Raw genomic sequence first — 26,248 nt, forward strand, 5'->3', positions numbered from 1 at the left:
CTATGCAATTGACGTAGCTCAAGTTGCGTTGCTTATTTCGGCTTTAGCTTGGCTGTGTAGACGTACCCTAACAGCTATCACAGGTGCATTGAGAATTTTACTGTTGGAGTCATAAGAAGTGCCAGGCATTTGAGAGCAGAAACTGAGCCACAGTCATCTTGTTAAAACTGCCCTTAGCTCTGCAGAACCTCTGACAATAGTAACATTTCTAGCTTAAATTAGGGTTATGGACACTTTCATGAAGCTGTTTATGAAGCTACAGCATCAACTGGCTTTCAGACCTGCCTCTTTGTCCTTGTTTGCTTTGAAGGACAATTCCTCACCCCTCCAAAGCCTGATAATACAAGGCAGAGGCAGGATTTCTGCCTATCTCTACGGAAGGATTCTCTCTATGCTGTGCAGCTGGAAATCCTGTGTTAATGCCATCAACTTCTAGCTCCCAGTGCCATTTCAAACAACCCTAAGGTAAACAGAAGGAAAGATCTGACTCATCTCTGAGTAGGCCAGATCTACTGTCAGGGGTTTAAATAAGAGGCTGTGTGTAGTCTGAATGCCTGTGTAAAGCTCTGGGAACCCAGATTCTAATTTGCAATGAGTGTACCTCAAAGAGTTTGGATCAAATGAACCCCCCAAAATTTAGCAGCTCATCTGAGGTCTCCTTCTTCCTTTCTTTTGCATCCTCTCCCTCCACTGACTCCAGATGGAAATCTGTCTCTTTCTCCATCTCTCTTGACCTAACCCCAAACCCTGCTTTCCTTGCTTGCAGTACAATAAGCCACAGTCTCTGTTTAAAGAGCTTTCTTCCATGCCTGGACCTCCAACAGGCCCTAGCTTTGATGATATTTCCATCCTGGGGTCCTAACTGGATTCCAAGATACAGGCTGGTTTTCTTGTCCATATTTTGGAGCTTCAGACTAGCAAGGATCATATGTAAATGATACAAAAGCATCTTCAGTAGGAATCACCTTTGCAGCAATCTAGAGGATCCCTATCAACTTTGCATCTGAGCACTTCACAAGTACTAATGAATTTGTCCTATCTTAATGGAGGTTTTACAAAAAGGAGATGGAGAGACCTCATGACTTATCTATGGTTACATAGGAAGTGTGGAGTAGAGGCAAGAATTTAACACAGGTCCTGCAGTCTCAGCTATAAGACTATGCCCCTTACACCTGAAATAAGTCTATTACCCTAACATTTGGGCACATCCAAAACTCCAATTTATTTAGCCTGACACGACACTGGAGAGGTAGGCAAACATCTTCATTTCACAACTGGGAATTGCAGCAGGGAGACTAAGAAACTTCCTCAAGATCACAGAGGGAGCCAGTGGTATGATAAAGGATTGAATCAAGGTCTCCCACTGCCAAAGCAACACCCTGCCAACCTAACTATCCTTCCTTTCACCAAATTGATCCTTGCATGCCCTGCATTATACCAGCCCAGCCCTTGTGCGCTTGCCAGTATGGAGCATCCTAATTCAAGACATCCAAAAAGGTCATGCAAACACTGGCCCTGGAGAAGTCTCAATGGAACACAGAATGGGGGAGATTTGAGCCCAACCATGGTCCCAAATTCAGCATAAGGGTAGCCTGGCTGATTGACTGAGGAGGTGCACAGCCACCCAACAAAGCACTTGGTACAAATCTTCCTGTTGGCTGAAAAACAGGGACTGTCAGAGATGGTGTTTCTCTGCTGGGCTGATGTAAAATAGCCCATTGGACTGTTTGGCATTGGAATATCCACAGCACTGTGCTACAGGTGCAGCATGCTATAGAAATCATAGAAAGAAACAATGTAGGAAAAGCTCCATATGTATTTTTGAAAACAGAAACCTAAAATGCCTGACATGAGCTATTTTGATTTAAGATCTGGAACTTCTTTAGGGAATCTTAGCTCCATTCCTTTCAGAGGCAATCCACTCCCTAATTATCATAGTCCCTGCCTATGTGTGGGGCTTACCCTATAAATAACCATCCTCCATCTTGAGACACTCTCTTTGAGCACTTTGCACATACATGCTAGGGAGCTTGATGGTAAAACAGATGGCTCAAGGCAGAGAACTAGGCTTTGTTTATACTAATTCAGAGGTAGAATTTTCTACTGGTAATGCTTTTCCTGAGAAAGAAGGGAGGACGCTATGGGTGACTTTTCTCCAAAAATATCTGCTTAATACATCTGTTAGCATTTTAAAGGGTGGTGAAGGGAGGAGTTGGGGTGAGCATGAGCTGTGGGTGCATTGTATGTCCAACCTCCCCCACTCAAATCAGAAATGAATGCACATAAGAAAATAAGGAAGGCAAAAAACAATCAAACCTTTAAAATACAGCTGGGTTCCCTGTTTCCTTATGTAACTTTCACAAGTCCCTTGGCTCCCTTGTGCTACAGCCTGACCAGCTGGAAAACCTGAGACCACCCTGGAACCAGCTGCACTATCTGCACTGACTCTTCCTGGGGAAATGATTCACAAACACAAATCCCAAGCTCCTTGACAAGACATCTGTTCTCTTTTTGCTGGAAAGTTGGCCCTGTGCTCCTAAGGGCTCAACCCTTTGCACTCAACCCTTTGATTTCTCCCTATGTGGTCTGATATTACCCCTCTGATTTGCCACTACTGCCCTCTTGCTCTCACCAGAATTGTGAACAATAGTAACAAAGCCAGGTGGTTTCCTTTAAGATCAGCATTTTTGCTTTTCCATTATCTGCCCAGTCCAGGTTGGGGCAGTTTGCACCATCAGTGACCCAGATCATGTCCCACACAAATCAATTGCTCATTCTCTGCTAGTCTAGGAAATAGGAGCCCTAAGATGACACTCCAGCTCCATTCTCCTATATGGTAATAATAGTAGCACTAGCACTTGGGACCCCTAGTTATGAACTCAGGACTACACTGTGCTAGGTGTTGTACAATTATACTACAAGGAGCCTAAAGAATTAACAATCTAAGTATAGAGCAGAAAACAGCAGCATATTGCACAGCCATACCCATTTTTGGAGTCAAATAGATTCTTTGAGTCACCTGTGGCTAATGAGGCTTTTTCCTTCTGCTCATCACATGCAAGTGCCTTCAAAAGCTAGACAGTTGCATTACCCACTTAGTCCATCTGCTCATTTACTGAGGAGCCTACTCTGGTTTGATCCTCAGTGGTCAGCAACTAAGTGATCATGTCTGGTTGGTGAAATCCTATCCTCCTCCACAGACAACCCTTGCTTGGTGAAACTGTTGCAAAAAGCTGGCAATGAAAGCCAGGATAACTATGGTCAGTCTGCACCCTTGGTACACCACAGATCACTGTTCCCTGCAGAATTCTTGCACCAGACCACATAGGGGTATAGTGGAAACAAGGCTGACTAAAGTCAGTGACTCCACAGCTATATCGACCTGCTAGCTATTATCTACTTGGAGTGGAGAGTAATGGTGGCAGAACATCAGCTGTGTTGCTGTCATAGCAAGGAAAACCTTTTTTCCTTCCCACCTCTATGGAGCTCCCCTATTAGCCCAGTCACTTGGCTTTGGTGCTGGGATCCAGGATTTTGTGCGGCAAATCTAAGACAGTAGCAGTCCCTGGAAAATGCATGCCTGAGAGGGAGGCTGTGTGGTCTAGTCAGAAGTTACATGCCCCTCATTCTGTTGCTCAGGGCTGCATCCTCCAGGCTACTGATTCTGCACCTGTCACCAGCACTAATTCCATTTTAAAATACAGAGATTGGGACTCAGGTCCCAGTTGGGCTAAGGACCTGCTCTGTGTGGCCTTGGGCAGATCACTGCTCCTCTGTTTCTCCTCCCATCCTTTGTCTATCTTGTCTGTTGACACTGTCAGTTCTTTAGGGTGGGTACTCTCTGGCTATGTCTACATTGGCAGCTTCTTAGAATCATAGAATCATAGAATACTAGGACTGGAAGGGACCTCGAGAGGTCATCGAGTCCAGTCCCCTGCCCTCATGGCAGGACCCAGTACTGTCTAGACCATCTCTGGTAGACGTTTGTCTAACCTACTCTTAAATATCTCCACAGATGAAGATTCCACAACCTCCCTGGGCAATTTATTCCTGCAAAAGAACATCTTGTGCAAGGGTTCTGGTACAAGAAGTCTTGCGCAAGAACACGTCCACACTGCCATGTAGGAGCTATGCTTTTGCACAAGAGCGCGCATGGCAGTGTGGACACTCTCTTGCGCAAGAAAGCTCTGATGGCCATTTTAGCCATAGGGCTTTCTTGAGCAAGAAATCCCTGCCGAGCGTCCACACTGCTCTCTTGCACAAGAGCTCCTGTGCAAGAGGGCTTACACCTGTTAAAAAAGAGCTTAGCTCTTGCGCAAGAAGCCCTCTCTTACCACGCCATACTGTAAATTTCCTTGCGCAAGAGCGGGCAGGCAGTATGGACGCTCTGTGGATTCTTGCACAAGAATGGCCATACTTGCACAAGAAGCCACGACTGTAGACATAGCCTCTGTGTTTGCACCTTGTAGCAAGAAAAAGAAGACCGTCTGGTTGTGGGATATTCTTTCACAGGGCAACAGTAAGGGGAACTTAAGATACATACACTTAATGCTAACAGATAACCTCTGCTCCTGTAACTGAACCATAGGCAAAAAGCCCTTCTAAACCTATTTGTTGAATATCTTTACCCTGTGTGCTCCAGGAAGGATCAGCCTAATTAAGCTTTTAAGAGAATAAATCTCCGGTTACAAGCTATTTTCCTTCTCCCCCATTCTTTTTGCCATGATAAACAACCAGCTTCAATTATTAACAATGGCCTCTGGAGTCTTTTGCCTTCCTCTTCACATTCACCTTTAATGACAAGAATGTGCTTAGAGGCATTGCCTCTGACGTCAGTGACCTCTAGAGCTACGTAGTGCAGCCAGTAACATTGGGGAGTGGAACAGCTAAACCCACACCAGAATGAATATCTGCTGCTTCGCAGTGTGGAACCACTCTGCTTCCCAACCCACTTGTTTATGGCAGCTTTTACGAACCCATCCACCTGCGACTACAAATTCAGTTAAAACAAATGCATCAGCAGAGGAGTTGTTCCAAGTGCACATGAACTGGCAAGAGTCTACTTTAATATTCTTAACATATTATGGAAAGAGAAAGCTTAGTAAAGAATAAAATGTAATTACATTTTAAAAATAAAAATGTGCTTTTGTCTACATTCATTAGAGAGAGCCTCTTTTTGAGGAAACAGGGACAGATTCTGATCTCCCTGATGCTATTGTAAACTCCATTGAAATCAATGTGGTTTGAGTTGATTTAGACGAAGGTCAGAATTTTTCCCACAATGATTCAATATGAGGGATTTACAAATCACAACGAAGAGATTTTCTACGTGTCCAAAATACACTCTATGGAAACCTTTTCCAGTTTTGTTATATTCTTGGAAGAAATTCAAATGAACTGTGTCTGTTCACTAAAGTAGCAAAACAGACCTCACTCCTGTGAACAGCAATTGTCCCTTTTTCTAGGAAAGAAAGCAGTTTATGGGCCATTACTGGAGCTACATTTACTTGCCTGGCAGCCTGAATGTACAAGCAGAAGGCTGCCAAATGCTCTGAGACAAAAGTTGAATTCCAGTAATGAGGAAAGAGCATGCATGTTATAGACATAGTGCAAGCCTCAGTCTATCATACTTGAAAATTAAATCTGTGTTAAGGAGTTGTGATCTATTTTGAAACAAATTCATTTAACTTTTAAATGTGTTGCTAATGAAAGAAAGGAAAGTAAACAAAATTACAGTTGTAAGTCTGGTTTATTTGATTAGTTAAGAAAAAAAAATCCAGAGAATGACCCTGGGTCTAGTTCCACTTTACTCACATTACACTCTTTGCTGGATTTCAGCAGCCTTATAGTAACAATCCAAAGCATGGTGCTGCACATTCACAGGGCATACATGTGTACTGTTATAATTTAAAGTTTCCTTTTGTGGGGCCCTCCTATTCTGGGCTATCCATATTTGGACTGAGAGTGAGAGTTCACTTCACATCTGCCCCTCTTTTCTCTTCTGCCTGCTCCCCTCACCTCCCTTCCCTTTCCATTTAGCTGAAATCTTCGTAAGTAACCCATCCAGTCCCCCTAGCCCTATGGAACTAATGAGACATTTGCTGCTACCACATTATTCACTCTGCTTGTGAGTTCTACCTCCCCCCCCCCCCAGCCTGTGTCTGTCTTGTCCAGGCCTGTGGACAGCAATTCTGGGCCCCAGGGCAGAACAGTCAGTGGGTCCTCTTACATTCACAAGCTGTGCCTGCATGGACATGATCTGCCTGATGTTTGGGCGGTGTTGTGGCAGTGCTGGCTGATGCTCAGTAAGCTGCCGGCTGTACTGAGGGACATGCTTTTCCAGCACAGCCAGGACTTTCACATGCCTGCCCACTAGAGTTGCCAATTGTCTAACTGGGCAAATCCAAAGACTCTTGCCCTGCTGCCTGCCCTGCCCCTTCCTTGAGACTATGCCTATTCATTCCCTATCCCCTTGTTCCATCACTTGCTCTTCCTCACCCTCACTCACTTTCACCAGGCTGGGGAGGGGGTTGGGGTGTGGGTAAGGATGCAGAGAACAGGCACTGGGAGGGAGTTTACGTGTGGGAAGGGATGCAAGGGTCTGGCTCTGGGAAGGAGATTGGATGCAGGAGGAAGTGTGAGTTCTGGGCTGGGACAGAGGGTTGTGGTACAGGAAAGGGCGTGGCCTCTAGGAGGGAGTTTGGGTATGGGCTCTGGCAATGCTGGCCACTTCCAGGAGCAGTGCAGAGTGAGGATGAGCAGCAAGCCCAACTTAGCCCTGTTGCTTTCAAGTCACCTGCGACCCTCCCTCCCCCAGCCAGCAGGCCTAGTCTTGTCTACTTACATTATAAGCTCTTTGGGGCAGGGACTACTACTATGGTTGTACGGTGCCTAGCTCAATGAAGCCCCATTCTTGACTGGCCCTTCGGCACTGCCATAATAAATGTGATCAATAATAATCATAGAGAGCAGAGCTGAACTGGAGGTCTGGCCATGTATCATATAAAGAGCTGATGGGAAAAGTGTGACAAAAAAAACATTGAGATGCCCATTCCAGTTACTTTCATAGCTGCCTCCCATAATCTGCATATTTATCCCTCTTCTCTGTGGTATCAGACAGGGCACATTTTTGGCCTGAGAGTCTCAACCATGTCCCTTTGAAATGTTTTTAAGAACATTCTGTTTTCAAGACAGCTAGTCTGTTGCAGACATTAACAGATTGTACACCTATCTGATACATCAACAATAGTGATACACTGTATTTATTATTAGGCCAATGAGCTATACGATTCCAGTATGTTTCTCGCCCCCTTCAGTACACAAACATTGATCATCCTTTCCTTGGTTTGGCTGTTTCTAAATGTACATCACTTATGCTGGAACATCCATTGCATGGATTATCTCTCTACCTGCACTTTAGCCTTAGCATACTGCACTTGGGCACCGTACTCAGTCTCCAAAGAGAGAGTGATTTTATCTTATATAATATATGTGCTGGCAGTTTCAAGGAACAACAGGGAGAGCGGAGGATGCAGCTTTCCGATTGTTGGTCAAAACTAAGTTCTTAATGCTGTTTGGGTGAAATTCATCACCATGGATTAAATTAATTTCACCCAATTTAAATGCATTGTGAAGTGCACAAGCTGTTATGCAGGTTCACTTCCATGGGTTGAATTTCACCCTTTAAGTATATTTTTGTGTGACTTTTCTTGTTGGAGCCTTTTTAGTGTTAATCACAAATGGGAAAAGGGAAAAAGTCATTGGATTGGTTTGGGGCCCCACCAAGGAGATCATCTCCCACTAGCTTGTGAATCTCAAACTGCCCCCAGACAGCAATGATTAACCATTTGTACCATTTGATAACTGTTTGGTGACCTGCGTGAAAGGGAGATGATGGTTTCAGGCCACTTCCTAGTGGCCAGTGTCAGTAACACAAAACCATCATCACCAGTGATGCTAGTCAATTAGACTCTCTGTTGGTAAATTAATCATAGAGGCAGAGGAATAAACATAATCTGAAGATTAAAGTACCTTCTCACCACATTGATGATCCCTCTTCCTGCTAGGTGGATTGGGGGAAGCATGCATTTCCACTGCCAATAGTGCCACTGGTCTTTTGCTGTGACTTCATTCAGCAGGGCAATCAGGCCTGTACCTGTCACCACCACTAAATGCACTTCATAATTAAAAAGCATGTGAGGGGAAATCTCCTATGGAAGAGAATCAGTGTTGAAGAAATCAAGAACTATATGCTCTTTTTAGCTGTTAAAACCAATGTAACGTTATATCTGCTTTTTTAATGTATCTGAAGTGATTTGTAGACCATAACAGCTCTGCCTAGCATGTAACTGGGATCTGACACTTGAGTAATTTTTAGATTTTTGGAGCTACTTGAGCTGACAGAACCCTTGCGTCTTTTCTGTATGTACTTATTGTGGTACCTGAGCCTGCTGCTTTTAAGCCCAGCATGTGTGTATAGTCAGTGGTGGTAGGGAATATCCATGTGGAATTGCATTACCAGGCAGTGACTTCACAGAGGCTGCAGGTGCTTTGCAAAGTTAAAGGCTGTATTCAGTTTAAATGTTCTATATTTTACCTGAGCCACCTTGCTCGCTGATCACTGAGCAAATACCCAGATCGATCTGGCAAATCAAAGGCCCAGTTCCACTTGCTTTATTCTTAGAAACCATCCCCTGATGGCACCAGCTTTCTCTAAAAGTCCTAGTGATAGATTAATTCCCAGGCTTACACTCTATGGGCTCCCCTACCCAAGTAAGTGAGGGTATGTCTACACTACCCCCCTAGTTCGAACTAGGGGGGTAGTGTAGACATACCCTGAGAGTGATGCATTTAATTCACTGAGACAGGAATAGCTGAGCAAACAAACGACCAGATTGTCCCCTTCCATAAAGACATCTGTGGAAAGGAACCTGGACTTTGTTCCAACCATCACATTAGAGGATTAGTGCTTGGCCTTCCAAATCCTCATATCCTGTGAGACTTACTAGGAAATGCCAGGGGTCTTGGGGCAGCTACACAGAAGCACTGGGTCTCACACTACTCCTCATACCATGTAGCACGGCAACATCAAGACTCTTTCCAGAAACCAGTCCCATATAGTCCCTGCTGCTGGCTACCCTCAGTCCTCTCACTATGGCTCTCTGTGAACAGAATGGGTCACCATTGTGGATGGGAACCCTATGAACATTTGGGTGGACAATGCCCAGGAGGGACAGTGTCTTCCCAGCTCACCCCTACCCAGGAAGTTTGAACCTCCAGGTGAGAGCATGTGGTGGAGCTGCTGATCGCTTCCTTTTGCTTCCCCCCAACTTTTTGAACACGGACTCAACAGGGGCTATTTGAGCCTAGGAAATTTGTTAGAGCCAAGTGATAAACCCTGGTGGCAGGAAGAGTAGGATGGAAATGCAGTTATGGCAGATGCTTAACTTGCACCATTTTTTTTGCCATCGCTCTAAAAATACAGTGGCAATACTGTGCCCTGCTGTTTCCCCTGAAGTTTTGTGACCAGAGAGCCTGTGAAATGAGTGTTTGCTACATCTGGTTTCCCTCCCCAAAATGACAGCTGTTTTTTTTTTTTTTTTACCATTATTATGCCACATGGTGTAGGCAAAGGAAGGGTTCTGTGGAGGGCTAATGAAATGGTTCTTTGGAATACACCCCATACTTAATGAAAACATAATTCATTTTCCTTAACAAGCCATCTCTTCAGCTAGTTGTAAATAGGTGTAGCTTTGCTGGCATCAGTGAAGGACCTAGCCCAAAATGTGTGTACGTGGCAAGGGGGTGATCAGACCAGAGCAGCTTCCTGCTTCTGATATAGAGCCTGGGTATCTGTTCCTTTTAACTCTAGCAGTCATTTTATATCATTTACATTGCTCAAGGCCATCTCTGCAAAAGAGAAGGCCTAAAATCTTCCTTTTTAAAAATTAAGTGAAAGCTGAAATGTACATTTCTTGGCTTTTCAGGTCAGGAAGAATTCATGGTTAAGGGGTTTTGAGAGGCCTAAAAGGCTGGTTCCACATGTGGCTAACTCCTTTTCCCAGAGCGCAGTGTGCTAATGACCATCTATATTGTTGCATTTCTGAATCAGATTTTAATTATTAATACCCCATAGTTAAATTTGGGGGATGTACAGTAACTGCCCTTCAGGGGGCAATATTCCAAACACTAGCTTCACAATGGTAATTGTAAAATAAGATGTATTTCCAGCATACTTGCATTATTGAGCTCTTTCTAGAAATTTGATTGCATCTAATTAAAAATTATTAGTTTAAATCTACTTCATACGGCTTTTATTTTAAAAAAGATTAAATTAAAAAGTGAATCTTCTCATCTATCAGTTTCAATGTCCCCCACCCAATCACAGGCATTTGCAAAGTGGTGATTTCTGGATTATTATAATTCTGTATCCTTTTCAAATTTTCTTCTTTGAAGCTTTAATGAAGATTTGTTCTGATTTATTCATCAAATATGTAGCACCAATATACAGTATACACCAATAGACATCAACACCATGGAGATGAATACATTGATAACAGGAAGTGCCACATGTATTACATGTATATTGTATCAAAGCAGTCACCATCTCAGATAAGTGCAATAAGCATCATAAGAAAAGCAGGCCAAAGAATTTTAAGTTAACATCGTGAAGCTTTCTGTGGCAGGGTTACTTCTCATATGATTTGATATTATTCTAAAATTTATATCCCTTAAAGTCCATTTTAAGAAGCACCAATTTAATAATAAATATACTAACTATGTATGTGTGTGTAACATACACACACACACACACACACACACACAATATGTTCAATTACACTGTTTTTAAATTAGACTATTCTGGTCTAATCCAGGGCATTACATAACTGAACTATATTGTTTATCTATTTGATAATTCATCTTGGGCATGGTCTTTTTCTGTTTTGTACATCACTGAATACATGAATGAAGCTCAATAAAAACTTGTTAGCAACATACACATTTCTGCCTCCCAGACAGCCTTCTAATTGAGAAAGGGGCTATTCAGGAATGTCCAATTTTCATTTCTCCCTTAGTGTCAGAAACAACACACAAAACAAACAACCTGAAATATCATGTTTGAGCCTTGATCTCAAAACTTCATTGAACCAGTTCTGATTGGCATTTCCCTGGCAACACATATGTCTAAGTCATAGCAATTTACATAGTTCAGTATTGTTGCCTTAAAGAATAACCCAAAATGGGTGGTATGTCACTGATACAAGCCAGTGGCCCAGTTTCAAAGCAAATTTCAGTTTTTTCAATGGAAACAGCACTGTTGAAAGTAAAATGACTAGTGTATAATTAGAGAAACCTGACTAACATGAGCTTCCCCAAGCAATTAATATTTTGATTTCCTGTTCATGCAAAATGTGTGGGAAAAGGAGATAATGAAAAAGTGAAAACATGAGTGTGAAACAGCTCAGATAGGAAAGAAAAACAAAAGGTATGTTAAAAACGTGGTTGGAAGATTTTAATTCATTTCTTTACCTCCCTACCCCCATTTTTCATTCAGCTGCTTTTCCTTTGTTTCCCCTTTATCTGTTCTAACTGGAACCAGTGGGATAAATTCCCTTCTCCTTTACACTAATTCCATCCCAGTAGCTTCAAGCTATAATATGATTATAAAATGATAATAGGGAATATCAAAGAGAATACAGACATCTTCAAAAGAGTTGCACCAGTGTAACTGAGAAGAATTTGGATCAGTTCATTTTGGGTTTTGTTTGTTCGTTTGTTTTTTGCAAATGAACAAGTAGTGAAGCTAAAATCACAAAATGCAACACGGGCTGTTTCAGACAAATCATTTATGTAATTCATTCAGAAGTCAGAAGCTGCCAAGAGTCCATAATGAAAGATTTTTAAGCAATTTAATAAATGAATAGACTCTTCAGATTAGGTCCTGGTTTGCTTGGCATTTTTGGTCCATATTTAATTGCTGTACTTTGAAGGATAAATTAAGTACACAATGTTGCATATGGAAATTGGTGAGAATGATTAAATGAAAGCAGAGATTCCAGACATAGTAAGACAGATCATATCTGTAATAAATTCCATTCAAACAAGAGCTCAGAAATATTGCTCATAAAAAATAGATCCATCAGAGTAAAATGATTATTTTAAAATGAACTTTGTTTGACTTATGCCCTCTACCCAGATACAATCATCCAATTCCACTGGGTTTTTAGTAAGTGTTTACTAAAAAGAGTTTCAATACATCTTAATTTAGTCTCTTATCACTGATAATGGTTTATCTTGTACTCTTCCAAACTCTTTCTCGAAAACACTGCCTGAACAAGGAGAATAAGCCAAGCAAAACAGAGGGTCTGCCTATGACACCTAACAGAAGTCTTGGTTGGTCAAGGCTAGCAGGTCTTACATAATAATTTACTATAGTACCTTTCTGTTTCCTGGTCTGTGGTTTGCTGCTTGTTCTCAAAGGCTGTGAAGCTGCTCATATCCACATAGCCATCATTCTCATTAGCAGCAGATAATGCCCTACTGGGATCTTCAAAAAATTCTGTAAAAGTTCCTGCCCTGGTTGGTCTTCGAGGAGGAATTTGTATATTTTCATAATCAGAACTAACAGCTGGAATGTTTTCATAGTCAGAAGTGTCAGCATTAGGGAATGAAATAGATCTAGGTTTGGTTAAAGGGAGTGGCATGAAAGGAGGTCTGGATCGATCCTCAAAGGACTCCACCCTTGACACACTTCTGCTAAATGTTTTGGGTGTCCCTTTTCTTTTACCATCCTTGTAGAAAAGAACAGTGGAAGGAGACTCAGAAGCTCGCAGCTTCCCAGCATGGGACTTTAGCTGAGGTGAGCTATTCAAACTCCTTCTGTCCAGTTCCATAATCCTTGCAGGCCCATGATAGCTTGACTCTGAAGAGGACCTTGAAGAGGAAACATTAACATCCACATGGACCTTATTTTCTGTCTTTTTCTTGAATTTTAGAGTGAGGAACTTCTTAAAAGATGATTTCTTCTTCTTGGTGTACTTATCAGGCGATTCGCTTTCTATTAAAAGCGAGGGGGAACTTTTAGTGATTGGCTTTTTGGTTATACAGGCTAGTTCAAAAGGAGGTGGTATATCAACAACTGAGGATGGAGTGGACAAACCACTTGACGAAAGGTGATTTCTCTGTGAAAAGCTTCCTGAAGAACCAATTACACAGGGCAAAGAGAGGTTGTCATCTGTCCTCTTTATTCTATTTTCATCCAGGGTAGGTCTATCAGTTTCTCTGTGAACAGAGACTGGCATATCTCTCCCTTCTACCGAGAAAGACCGTGGGTATAAAATAAAACGTCTTGACTTGGCTGGTAAGGCCCTATTGACTTCCATTGGTTTTCCTTCCAATGGCAGTAAGTTATTGGTTAAATATTCAGTCATAGAGTCATTATTTGAGGACTGTACATCCGTTTCTGGTCCAGTTTCCTCTGGAACAGTTTCTGGCACGTAGCCAGGCACTTTCCCAGAGAGTGACCTTGTTCTAGTGACCATATTTTTTCGATCAATGGATAGCAAGCTGTTTTCAGTGTCTACAGTGAGTTCTTCTCTTATGCTGTGATCACATGGAATATCTTCTAATTCAGTCTGCCTCACTTCTCTAACATGTGGGGTTGCATTCTCTGCAGGCAACACATAAGGATCGTCTAGAGAATCACTGGTTGTTTCTCTTTCCTCAGGTACAATTACCACTTCAGGGACTGCTAGATACTCGCTACACTCATATTTACAATCACAGTCTGCTTTACATTTGCTTTGATCATATCCAACTAATTCTTCTTCTGTTTGGTATTTATCCTCAACTGATGCTTGTTCACATGGATTTGGGGAGCTTTCTTCAAAGCTACTACTGGCTGTATTGCCTTCAAGCATTTGCTCATCTGATTCAGGTTTTCCCACAAAACATTCATAGTCACCACAATCTTCAACAAGTACATTTGATTTACATTCCACTTCCAGCTCTGGCTCACTAACAGTGTGAGGGCTAGAGAGCTGGCTATCATTATTCAAATAAGTCCTTTCAAATTGCAAATTCTCACCTAAATTTTCTTGGGGTGAATCAATTACATCATCATTGCATTCACTCTCAAAAGGAACAATTTGACAGCTATCATCTATATTCTCTGCCTTCACTTCTTCCTCTTTTCCAGAGTCTTCTCTAGCCTCACATGTTGTTTCTGATGTTTCCTCCTCACTTTTAATTTCAATGGTTTGGTAACCATCATCTAGATATTCTTCCTTTTCTACATTTGTTTCTTTGTCACTATCTGGACTTACTTCCTCTTCTTCAGCTGCAGTTTCATTGATGGAGCCTCCCAAATCCTCCTCTGCATCATTTTCTTTCAGTCCTAACCCAATGTCTGTTTCTCCTCCATCAACATCATCAGAATTTGCACAACTATAATGTATTATTTCTATTTCTGTACTCAATACAGACTCTGCATTATCATCCAGATCACTACTATTTGCTGGATTCACTTCCATGTCATCATTTGCTATCTCATTTTCTAAATTTTGGGACAGTTCATCATTCTCTTCTGCTGTTGGCTCATCTACAGATAAATGTGTTAGAATAATGTCTTCACAGATATTGCCCTTCAAGTCCTCATCTCCATTCAGAATCTTACAGTTTTCCAAGTTATATTCATTATTGTCCTTTACCAGATCGAGGTTATTAAACGTTTCTTTAGCCTCACCTTTGAAATAGTTTTCAGGGTCATCTACACAGTCCACTTCTTCATCTATATTCTTAGAAGCAACATCTTCTACTTCAGGTGCTTCTGAAGACACTTGATTAAATGCTTCAGATCTGTCATAGTCTCTCATTTCTGTTGATCCATCTGAGTCCAGTTCCACAGGTTCAATAGTATCTGAAGAGTCATTGTCCTGGGCTTCAGTTATTTCTGGATTACACATTTCCTCATCATTAGCAATGCTATGATCCTCTTCTTCCCCTGCTGCTTCTAAGACCTCATTCTCTGCAGAGGACTCTAAACACTGGTCATGCACATGTTCAAAGTCATCACAGTCTTTATCAGTCAGCTGGACCTCAGGAACTACGATGTATTCATCACCAGCTTCAGCTTCCGAGCACTCAGTGTTGCACTGATTTCCTTCATTCAGCTCTCCATCTGGACATATCAGTTTTCCATTTGTGAATTTATTTAGGTTATTGTTGGTATAAACACTAGATCTCCCCTCAGAGTCAGCTGAGAGTTTTGGCTTGGGAGCAATGGGAGGTTTTGGACCTCTAGACATAGAGTTTGGATTATGAAGAATATCAGGTCTTGACAATGAAGGAGGAAATCTGGAGACAGCCACTGAAGAAAGAGGACTGATAATCTTTGGTTTCGGTGCTAGTGGTGGTTTTGTGAAGTCTGGAAAAGAAACAAAGAAAAGCCATATTAGCAGTTTGCCATCCTGGTTTCAACAAATATCTATTCACTGAATTAGGAGAAACATAATGGCACTGAAGATATCAGAAAACCTACCACAATTAACTTTACTTGTTTATAGTAATTTTGACTAGAATTGTAGTGCAGATCATCAGTGAGGAGAATGGTGGCAGGAAGCACTGAACTACAGCTCCCAGGAAGCACTGCAACCACTCAGGAGGACAAAGTTTAATATCAGACTGTGCCAGACAAAATCACATCAGTTCATGAATGTCAACATTTTCATTTCAGTCACAAATGTAGAAACAAAATGTTTCAATATTTCAAAAATGAAATTTGGGGTTTTAACCATTTTTTTTAAAGTTTTGGATGTTGAGATTTCCAATTAAAAATCCAAAGTTTCAGTGGAAAGAAGACGCTTACAAATGTTTAGTGGGGCACACATTTCTCTATAAAATCAGTTTTTCAATTTTTTTGACCAGCTCTAGTTTTAATCCATAAAAATGAAGTACAATTTGTAGCAATGTTTTTATCTGCACTGTAGACTGCAAAACAAATCCAACACTCAGTGTCCTGCTAATAATTAAATGGTTAATTCAGACTTGCAAAACGAACATAACACATTTACCAGCCCAAACCACAAAATCTATTCTTCCACCTTTACTATGTTGACTGATAATGAAAAACTGAATGATATGTTATTTGCTGGTCAACTAATTTATTCACCCAGGGTGAAAAGAATTTCTAAAGGCTTGGTTCAGTCTTTACATTAATTATGTAACTGAGCACTGAATGAAATCCTTGTACCCTAAAATCAAGAGAGGTAATTGGTGTCAACTTAAGTTCAGTTTTCAGAATGTATAACTTCTTCAGTTGCTTCACTATTCAGAAGACAACAACAATGTAAATCAAGGATGTGGAACCTCAGGCCCTAAGGGCTGGATGCCGCCCCAGGCTTGCCTGTATCTGGCCCCTGTGGTTTAGCCCCCTCCCGCCCTGCATTGGGGAACCTGTGCTAGCACTCGAGCCTCCCGCTGCCCCACTATGGGGCTGGAGAATACAAAATCTACTATGCTGGGCCCCCCAGCCTCTGGTGTGTGAAGAGAATGTGGAGAGTGTTTTTCTTCTTCTTAGTCAGGTGCCCTGTCTGTGAGGGTATGTCTACACTACCCTCCTAGTTCGAACTAGGAGGGTAATGTATGCATACCGCACTTGCTAATGAAGCCCGGGATTTGAATTTCCCGGGCTTCATTAGCATAAGCGGGGAGCCGCCATTTTTAAATCCCCGCTGCTTCGAACCCCGTGTAGCGCGGCTACACGGGGCTCGAACTAGGTAGTTCGGACTAGGGTGCCTATTCCGAACTACCGGTACACCTCGTTTCACGAGGAGTAACGGTAGTTCGGAATAGGACCCTAGTCCGAACTACCTAGTTCGAGCCCCGTGTAGCCGCGCTACACGGGGTTCGAAGCAGCGGGGATTTAAAAATGGCGGCTCCCCGCTTATGCTAATGAAGCCCGGGAAATTCAAATCCCGGGCTTCATTAGCAAGTGCGGTATGCATACATTACCCCGCTAGTTCGAACTAGCGGGGTAGTGTAGACATACCCTGGGAGTTTTGTGTGTGCGGCCCTGACTAATTTTTCTGAATGTCAGTGGGCTCTGACCCAAAAAAGTTCCCCACCTCTGATCTAAATGATAATCTCACACGGCAAGCAATTCTCCCTTATTTAAAATACATTCTGATGCTCATAAAAGCTTCACATGGATGGCTCTGGAAAGTGAAGACCGTTTTTAGCTATGAAGAACATATGCAAGCTGGGCCACTGAATAGCCAACAGAGGGTGACAACTTCAACCATTCATAGACTCAACAGCCTAGTACTGAAAGAATTCTTAGCCCATAACCTCTCTAGTGCCCCATTTTTAATAAAAAATAGCATGATTTACAAACTCAGAATACACGGATAACACCATTCAACAAAATGTTTTGCTCACATGTAAGGTTTTATATGATACTGTTGCCTGTTAGTCATGAATCAAGATCTGGGACATTATAATTATAAGGACATAATAATCCAAAATGGAGTTTGTGGGCTGAGGGACATTTAAAATGGAACCCAAAGGAGCTAAAAGACTTTTGTCACCAAAACTCTAACATCTGCACACGGCACATGGCTGTGCACACTGCACCACGGTGCTGCACATAATGTGAAGATCTGCACTCGGCACTGATTTGTTTGCACCCAACAACATTTTGTGCACTAGAAATGCTCCTGTGGTTTTCCCGCCTTGGGACCTTTATAAACACAAGCCACAGAAGAGATCGGGTTGGTTCTATCTTCACTCGCTTGGTTCGGTTCATTCAACTGCCTGGCCGTAAGCAGCCTGCTGTTCCTGAGACTGTGGTGAAGGCCCGGGACCTACTTTGGGACAGATCACTATCTCCAGCTACTCACAGGGTGCTTCGGCCCACCACTGTGGCGATTGCCCAGTACGGTGGACCCCAGCTACCTACCTCCACAGAGTAACACCTCTGGACTCCTCAGTGTTCCTCCCCTGAGGCTGTCAAGCCAACGGGTAGCAGGTCCTGAGCCTCGGCTGTCACCTCAATCCTGATCCTAGACAGACTGGCTGCGTCTAGACTGGCATAATTTTGCGGAAATACTTTTAACGGAAAAGTTTTTCCATTAAAAGTATTTCCGCAAAAGAGCGTCTAGATTGGCAAGGATGCTTTTGCACAAAAAGTGCTTTTGCGCAAAAGCATCCGTGCCAATCTAGACGCGCTTTTGCGCAAGAAAGCTCCGATGGCCATTTTAGCCATTGGGCTTTCTTGCGCAAAAAATTAAGGTGCCTGTGTACACTGGCCCTCTTGCGCAAGTATTCTTGCACAAGAGGGCTTATCCCTGAGCGGGAGCGTGAAAGTATTTGCGCAAGAAGCACTGATTTTGTACATTACAAAGTCGGTGCTCTTGCGCAAATTCAAGTGGTCAGTGTAGACAGCTGGCAAGTTTTTGTGCAAAAGCAACTGCTTTTGCGCAAAATCTTGCCAGTCTAGATGCACCCACTGAGTATAGTTTATGTTCTCTGCTTAACTGTGCTATCCCCTATTATTTCAGAGGGTGAGGGGTTGATTTTCTTTTACAGTGTTGTGTTCTGGGTTTATTCTTATGCTGTTATCTGTTGTATACTATATATCTTTTAAATTGGATATTGGAGTCTGTGTTTATTCTGGACTGGAGAAATCCACCGGTGACAGATACAATGGTTTCCAGGTCGGACCACCTTCTGGGACAAAGTCATTTACCATCTAGTTGGCCCCACACCAAATGTAGCTTACTAGTGTGCCTTTGCTGGTAACAATACTGTCCCACAATGTTCTGCAACCAGAGTTCTTTTTCTTAAAATAAATAAATTAAAAGGCTGAGACATATGCATAAGTAAACATTGTTATTAGCCATAAATGTATATTAAATTTATTGGATTTTCAGAAACATGACTGGAGGTTTTACTTCTGAAATCTCTACCCTTGCTGCAACGGCTTCTAATGTGTGGGTTGACACTATTGGTTTGCATTCTTTGTTTTTCTCAGAAAACAATCTTCACAGAATCATAAAGCCACATCTTGATGGTCCCTGGAGAATTCCATCATGTTCAGGTCCATCAGCAGAGGAAATCACTCTTTACCTTGATCACTTCCCCATGATAATCTGGGCTAGAGACTTGGGTGAAAAGTGAGGGATGACACCTCATAAAACAAGAGAGAGACAAGTTATCTGCCTCTCAGCTGATCCTGAGATGTTTCAGCTGATCCAGTCCTCTACATCCTTAGTTTTCATTTGAGATGAAGATAGCAATCAAATCAACTGTGTGCCCAGCTGTTTTGAAGGAGCTAAGAGACATTCCAGATCAAGCCACAAAACATACATGTTGAAGGAAGTAGCTTGCCTCAGAGGATTTGAAAAGAAATACTGATATATAGGAGAGGGGATGTAAAGAGTGGGGGAGGGGAGGGGAGAAGAGAGGATTAAAACTGGCTGTGCAGTAAGAAGCGAAAACTATATAATTTCAGTTTCAAATATAGTTGTGTTTTCTCCCTCACCATATTGGCTTCTGCTGCTACTGATCAGGTTGTATGACTAATAATGGTTTACTGTTTATAGATAACTGTTCATGCCAAAGCACTTAACAAAATGTTTGGAATAAAATAACTTCACCATCACCAAAGCAATCAGCGGCTAGGGTTGCCAGATGGTTTCAACAAAAATACCAGACACACTTGACATTACATCACAATCTACATTACATCTCATTTAGAAAATACCGGACATTTGTATTTGCTCATTTATATTTTCTCAATTTGTTTCCTGAACAAAAAGCTCAAACACTTGACTGTCTGGTTCAAAACCGGACACCTGGCACCCCTAGCAATAACTCAATGAATCAGTTTGACACAGGAAGTAAAGAATACTGTATCCAAGAGAAGGGAGACAGAATGTATTTGAATCTGGCTAGAGGATTTTCTATCTGTCCATCTGATGCCTTTTTAGGAGATGCATTTCTAGAAGTACATACATAGCTGTGAATTTTTTTTTCAGCTTGATGTGCACCCTTTTATTCATGTATTTTAACAGGTATTTTGTCATTCTTAAATAATTTCCATATACAGGCAGTCCCCGGGTTACGTACAAGATAGGGACTGTAGGTTTGTTCTTAAGTTGAATCTGTATGTAAGTCGGATCTGGCGTCAGCCGCTGCTGAAACTGATCAGTTTCAACCGCGGCTGAATCTGGACGCCAGTTCTGACTTACATACAGATTCAACTTAAGAAACCCAGGCGTCCCCAAGTCAGCTGCTGCTGAAACTGATCAGCGGCTGATTCCAGGAAGCCTGGGGCAGAGCAACTCTGCCTCGGGCTTCCTGTAGTCAGCCGCTGGTCAGTTTCAGCAGCGGCTGACTTGGGGATGTCTGGGGCAGAGCAGCTGGGGTGCTCCAGTAGCGCGGCTCCTCGGCTCTTCTGGAGCAACCCAGCAGCACCCCAGCTGCTCTGCCCCAGGCGTCCTGATTCAGCTGCTGCTGAAACTGACCAGCAGTGGCTGAATCAGGACGCCTGGGGCAGAGCAGCTGGGGTGCTGCCGGGTTGGTCCGGAGCGGTGCTGCGGGACCAACCCGGCAGCCCCCAGCTGCTCTACCCCAGGGGTAGGCAAGAAAAGCCTGGTCTGCTGGGGGAGGGGGCACTAGCTGCACCCCCCCCCAGCAGACCAGGGAGACGGGGGTGGCGGGACCGCCCAAGTCCTCCACGGCTTTGCTCCGTCTCCCTGGTCTGCTGACCTGGCAGACGTGGAGCAAAGCCGCAGAGCACGCAGGCAGCGGGACAGTCCAGGTGCACCGCGGCTGTCCCACTGCTGGCGTGCTCCGAGGCTTTGCTCCCCATCTCCCTGGTCTGCTAGTCAGACCAGGGAGACGGGGAGCAAAGCCTTGGAGCACGCCCGCAGCGGGACAGCCCGGGCGCGCTTGAGCTGTCCCCCTGCGGGCGTGCTCCACGGCTTTGCTCCCCGTCTCCCTGGTCTGCTGGTCGGGAGACGGGGAGCAAAGCCTTGGAGCACACCCGCAGGGGGACAGCTCAAGCGCGCCTGGGCTGTCCCGCTGCGGGCGTGCTCCAAGGCTTTGCTCCCCGTCTCCCTGCAGATCAGGGAGACGGGGAGCAGCTTTTCTTGCCCCGGAGGATGGGGGTGGCGGACCGCGGCGCATCTGGGCGTTCCGCCGCTCCCATCCTCCGGGGCGAGAAAAGCCCCGTTCGTAACTGCAGATCCAACATAAGTCGGATCCGCGTAACTCGGGGACTGCCTGTACACAAATTTCAAAATATTGTGTGGATTTAGTGATTACCAGCCTAGCCCTTCAGTGGCATTATAGGTATTGTCTGTTGCCTTGTTCATAGTACATGGTAGTAATGAGTGACCTAATTTTCCCACGGTGCCAGCCTTTGTTCACTTCAGGATGCTTCCTCTCTCTGTTCTAACTGCTCACTGTGTTGCTTTGGCCCTTCATAGAGCTTATGAAACTATTTACTTACTTTTTTTTTTGCACAAATGTTTATTTTTGTTTTTAAATCATGAAATAAAAGCAGATCTGTCCCAGTACAATGGATCCCCATGAGCCTTTGATGATCAGGGCAATTCCACTTTGGGTATGTTTGTTTCTGCTTCCGTTGGCATCTGAGACACTTAAGAGGCTTCTAACACCATTTTTTAAAGGGCAAAAATAATATTATGCCATAAGAAATGTGCTTGTTTATAAATAATAAATATGCATGTTTATTTTAAGTTGGGCATCTTTGTCGTTGAGAGGGAGAGACACCCAGTACCTACGGGAAGCTGTTTGGGACCAGATGCTCTTTCAGTTTTCTCCTCCCTTTATTGTTTGAAGCTTCCTAGTCAAGCACTGCTTCTTCCTCTACTTGACTACCTTCCTCTTGGAGAGTATACATTCCAGCAGGGTTGCATCCCATTCACAATGCACATTAAATGACAATCCCTGACCAGCAGCTGAGTCATCAGGGAGTGAATGGCAGTGTTCTGTAATGGCATCCAAACCACACTGCCATCATCCCAAAGATCTTTTAAATGATACATAGATTTGCCCTTGAGCCCCTTTGGAGCTGTTCTGTGCTAGAGCTGGATGGCAAGAAAAGGGAGGGAAAGTGTTCTTCAGTGTGCAGCCATTCACACCTTTGCAAAACATCCATTTGCTCACATTCTCCAAACCTGGTAATTTGCCAAAATGAACATGGTTTCATATTACCTTACAGTATAAAGTGGAACATACAAAGCCATCAGGGACTTGGTGGACTTGGTTAGAACATCCAGTTGACTGCTGATATTTCAAGCAAAGCAGGCACATTTGTAAATGTTCAAGACCTATGAAGCTATGACTACACTACAGAGTTTTTGCAGAAAAATGGCATCCACACTGCAAGTATATTCTTTCAACAGTAAATTGACAGTAAATCGAAAGAACAGAGGAGTTTTTGAGCAATTGGTATTTCTCTTTTAACGAGGAAAAAGCCTTTTTGCGAAAGTTCTTTTGCAAAAAGCCACGTGTGGACGGGGAAGAGGGGTTTTTTGCATCGAAAGAGGAAGACGCATAGGTGCCCTGGTAGCCAATCAATGCTTTCTTTCGAGAGCATCCATGCAGTCTGGATGCTCTCTTTCGCAAAAGCACATCACTTTTTCGATGAGCTTTTGCAGTGTGGATGTGCTCTTGTGCAAGAAGTTTTTGCGGAAGATCTCTTCCGACAAAAGTTTCTTGCGCAAAAAGCCTTCAGTCTAGACTTTTTAGCCTGATTCTTGAGCTGTGGTCTGTAGCACTGCTTTGGCTACAAGGGAGAAGCAACCTTAGTCTTCAAGATGCTGTTAGCAACAGCCCAGGTTGTTGGTGTCTAGGATCCAGTTCAGGAATCTTTTAGATTTCCAAAAGGTTTTTTGTGCCCCACAGAAATTCAAGCACTTCTATGTACCCAATATGACAGCTCCATCTCTTGTGCTGGAGGTTTCTATGGATGTTTTTTTGAGATAAACTCAACCATGAGCAAATATGCAGACAACCCAAAACTGCAGAGACAGTGCAGAAGAAGACAGACCAAACTCTATAGTGCATAGATTGACAAAGCTTAGAGCCAGAAGGGGCCATTAGAACATCAAGTCTAACCTCCTGTGTATCACAAGCCACTACATTTTACCCATTTATCCCTGTACCAAATCCAGTAACTTGTGTTTGACTAAAGCAGCGGTTCCCAACCACCGGTCTGTGGACCAGTTGTGGGCCACAAACACCTGCCAGCTAGGCCCTGGCATTCTGCCAGGCCATGCCCCCGTCCTCTGGGGAGTTCCATTCCGTATAAGGTGCGTGCCTGCTCATACACTAAAAATTCTCCTCCCCACCCCCACGGTGTGTGGTGCTGCAGGTGGCCCTGTGTGCCGCAGCTGAAGCCAGCCCTCAGTGAGGCTGTCCCTATGGGTGGCAGCCACACAGTGGTAGCCACATGGCCCGGCTGGTGGGGCTGCATGGCAGGCAGCTTCCCCATGTCCTTCCCATTGCAGGTGGCATGTTTGAGACCAGGTAGTGGAGCCTTTGCAGCCACAAGCAGTCCCAGCCTTTCTCGATATTACTGAGGAGGATCAGGTTAGAGTCCCCGGGGAGCTGCACTAGGTGTCTGCAATTTCCACCCCTCCTCCGGCAGGGCCCAGCTTCTGCTGCGGGGTCTCCCCTGTTGGCTCCGGCCTGCACCACATATCTGGCTGCCTCCTAACATCCCAGGGTATGTCTACACTACCCCGCTAGTTCGAACTAGCGGGGTAATGTAGGCATACCGCACTTGCAAATGAAGCCCGGGATTTGAATTTCCCGGGCTTCATTTGCATAAGCGGGGAGCCGCCATTTTTAAAACCCCGCTGGTTCAAACCCTGTGCAGCCCGGCTACACGGGGCTCAAACTAGGTAGTTCGAACTAGGATTCCTATTCCGAACTACCGGTACACCTCGTGGAACTACCTAGTTCGAACTACCTAGTTCGAGCCCCGTGTAGCCGCGCTGCACGGGGTTCGAACCAGCGGGGTTTTAATAATGGCGGCTCCCCGCTTATGCAAATGAAGCCCGGGAAATTCAAATCCCGGGCTTCATTTGCAAGTGCGATATGCCTACATTACCCTCCTAGTTCGAACTAGGAGGGTAGTGTAGACATACCCCCAGGGTGCTGCAGCTGGCAGTGCTGGTTGGTGTTGTGCAGGGGAGCCGGGCTCCCTGACTCAAACCAGTGGGTGTCAGGGGGGCTAGTACAGCCCGGCTGTCAGGTGGGTGCCGTAAGCCCAAGACACGCATGGGCTGAGTGACCCTGCTTCTCTAAACCTGACTGTTAATGGCCTGGGGAGGAACTCCAGAAACATGCACCTGCCCCTGTTGCTTGTGCTGCAGACACCACCGATCCCGTGGGTGTATCAGGGGCTGGGCTGTTGCCAGGCCTGGCAGGGAAGGAGCAGGGTCTCTTCCCCACTGCAGAAGAGTGCTTTGCTGCCCAGTGGGAGGGCCACATGGAGCCCAGCACTGCAGCCTTAGAGCAGCTGTGACCCAGACAGCAGCGCTCAGCAGGTGGCTGGGAGGCAGTGCAGGGCTAAGTGAGGGGGCGGGGCAGGCACTGGGGACTCTGAGGGCAGGGCTAGTGCTGGGGAGCTCTGGGAGTAGGGGGCTCTAAGAGGTGGGGCACTGGCACTTGAGGGGGTTAGTAGTGAGGGGACTATGAGGGCCGGCCTGGCACTGGGGGTTTCCGGGGGCTTGGCTAGTAGTGGGGGAGGATACAGGGGCAGGGCTGGTACTGGGGGGCTCTGGGGACAGGGCTAATGTGAGGGACTGGGGGACACTATGGAAACAGGAGGCTGGCATTGGGGAGTCTGGTAGTGGGAGGCTCTAAAGGACAGAGGGCTAGCACTGGGGGTATTGGGTGCAGGGGACCCTGGGGTCAGTGTCTGGCACTGGCAGGGAGTGGAAGGGTTGGGGGCTCTAGAGGTTAGAGCTGGCACTGGGGGACTCTGGATGCTGGGGCTTTTGGTGGACCGCTAACATTTTATTTGCATATTTGAACATTCATTATTTGCATAATTAATGTGCAAATGAAATGTTGCCGATCTGCCAACATTCTGTGAATGGGTTTACCAGTCCCTGGTATCAAAAAGGTTGGGAACCACTGGACTAAAGCGTATTTTCTAGAAAAGCATCCAGTCTTGATCAAGAAATGGAGAATCCACCATGTTCCTTGGTAGTCTGTGCCACTGATTAATCATTTTCACTATTAAAAATGTGTCCCTAATTTCCAACTTTAATTTATCTGGCTTCAGTTTCCAGTTATTTGTTCTTGTTATGCCTTTTCCATTACATTAAATAGCTCTTTAGTACCAAGTAGATTTTTCCCATGAAGATACTTAGACATTGTAATCAAGTCACCTCTTAATCTTATTTTTGGCAGTTCTCATTATAAGGCATTTTCTCCAGTCCTTGAATCATTTTTGTAGCTTTTTTCTGCACTCTTATTTTTCAGCAACCTTTTAAAAATGAAGACACCAGAACTGTATTTCAGGATCAGTCTCACCAATGCCATACACAGAGCCAAAATCACCGCCATCCTCCTATTCATTCATTTATTTATACAACCAAGGATGTCATTAGCCCTCTTCCCCACTGCACTGAACTTGGGAATTCATGTTGAGTTGCTTGTCCACTGTTCAACTTAAATCCTTTTCTGAGTTTTTGCTTTTCAAGACCCTTTCCCCAGTTATGTGGGCCTGGCTAACATTTGTCATCCCTAGATGTACTTTATTGGTATCACACAGTGTTAGTTTTTTAATCAGAATGCCAGGTGGCACTGAGTCAACTGCCTTACAAAAATCTGCTATAACTGTTCAGTTACCTTTATAAAGCAAACCTATAAACTCTTCCTAGAATTAAATCAGGTTTGTGACTTGGGCAGCTTTCACATGAACATATTCCTTCCCAAGGGGAAAAGGAATAAGTAGTACAAATATAAACTGAAAGAATCACCCATAACTTCGAAGCACACTCATCTTCATTTCATGTAGCCAAACACTGTAATTGTTATAAGGAATATGGATGATTCAGGGAAGGAAGGATAAAAGCCTATCTATGAAAGCACCTCTGTTTTAAGGAGTGGTCTACAATATGGAACAGTGTGACAATCAGCCACGTAGGCAGTTCAGGCCCTCTGCACATTCATGTTATTGAAATATTCTTTCTCATCTCTC

The 26,248-nt window shown here is 44.0% G+C and overlaps 1 protein-coding gene across 5 annotated transcripts in view; it reads right to left on the reverse strand.

The window, feature by feature from the left end:
* Positions 1–26,248, reverse strand: part of FGD5 (FYVE, RhoGEF and PH domain containing 5) — a 189,523-nt gene that overhangs the window by 155,439 nt on the left and 7,836 nt on the right. For all 5 annotated transcript variants that reach the window (XM_025189555.2, XM_025189558.2, XM_025189554.2 and 2 more), the window contains exon 2: positions 12,439–15,424. In XM_025189555.2, coding sequence (XP_025045340.2) covers positions 12,439–15,424 — 2,986 coding nt within the window. The remainder of the gene's footprint in view (positions 1–12,438; positions 15,425–26,248) is intronic.

Source organism: Pelodiscus sinensis, chromosome 11 (genome assembly GCF_049634645.1).
Source record: "Pelodiscus sinensis isolate JC-2024 chromosome 11, ASM4963464v1, whole genome shotgun sequence".
Classification (NCBI taxonomy): Eukaryota; Metazoa; Chordata; order Testudines; family Trionychidae; genus Pelodiscus; species Pelodiscus sinensis.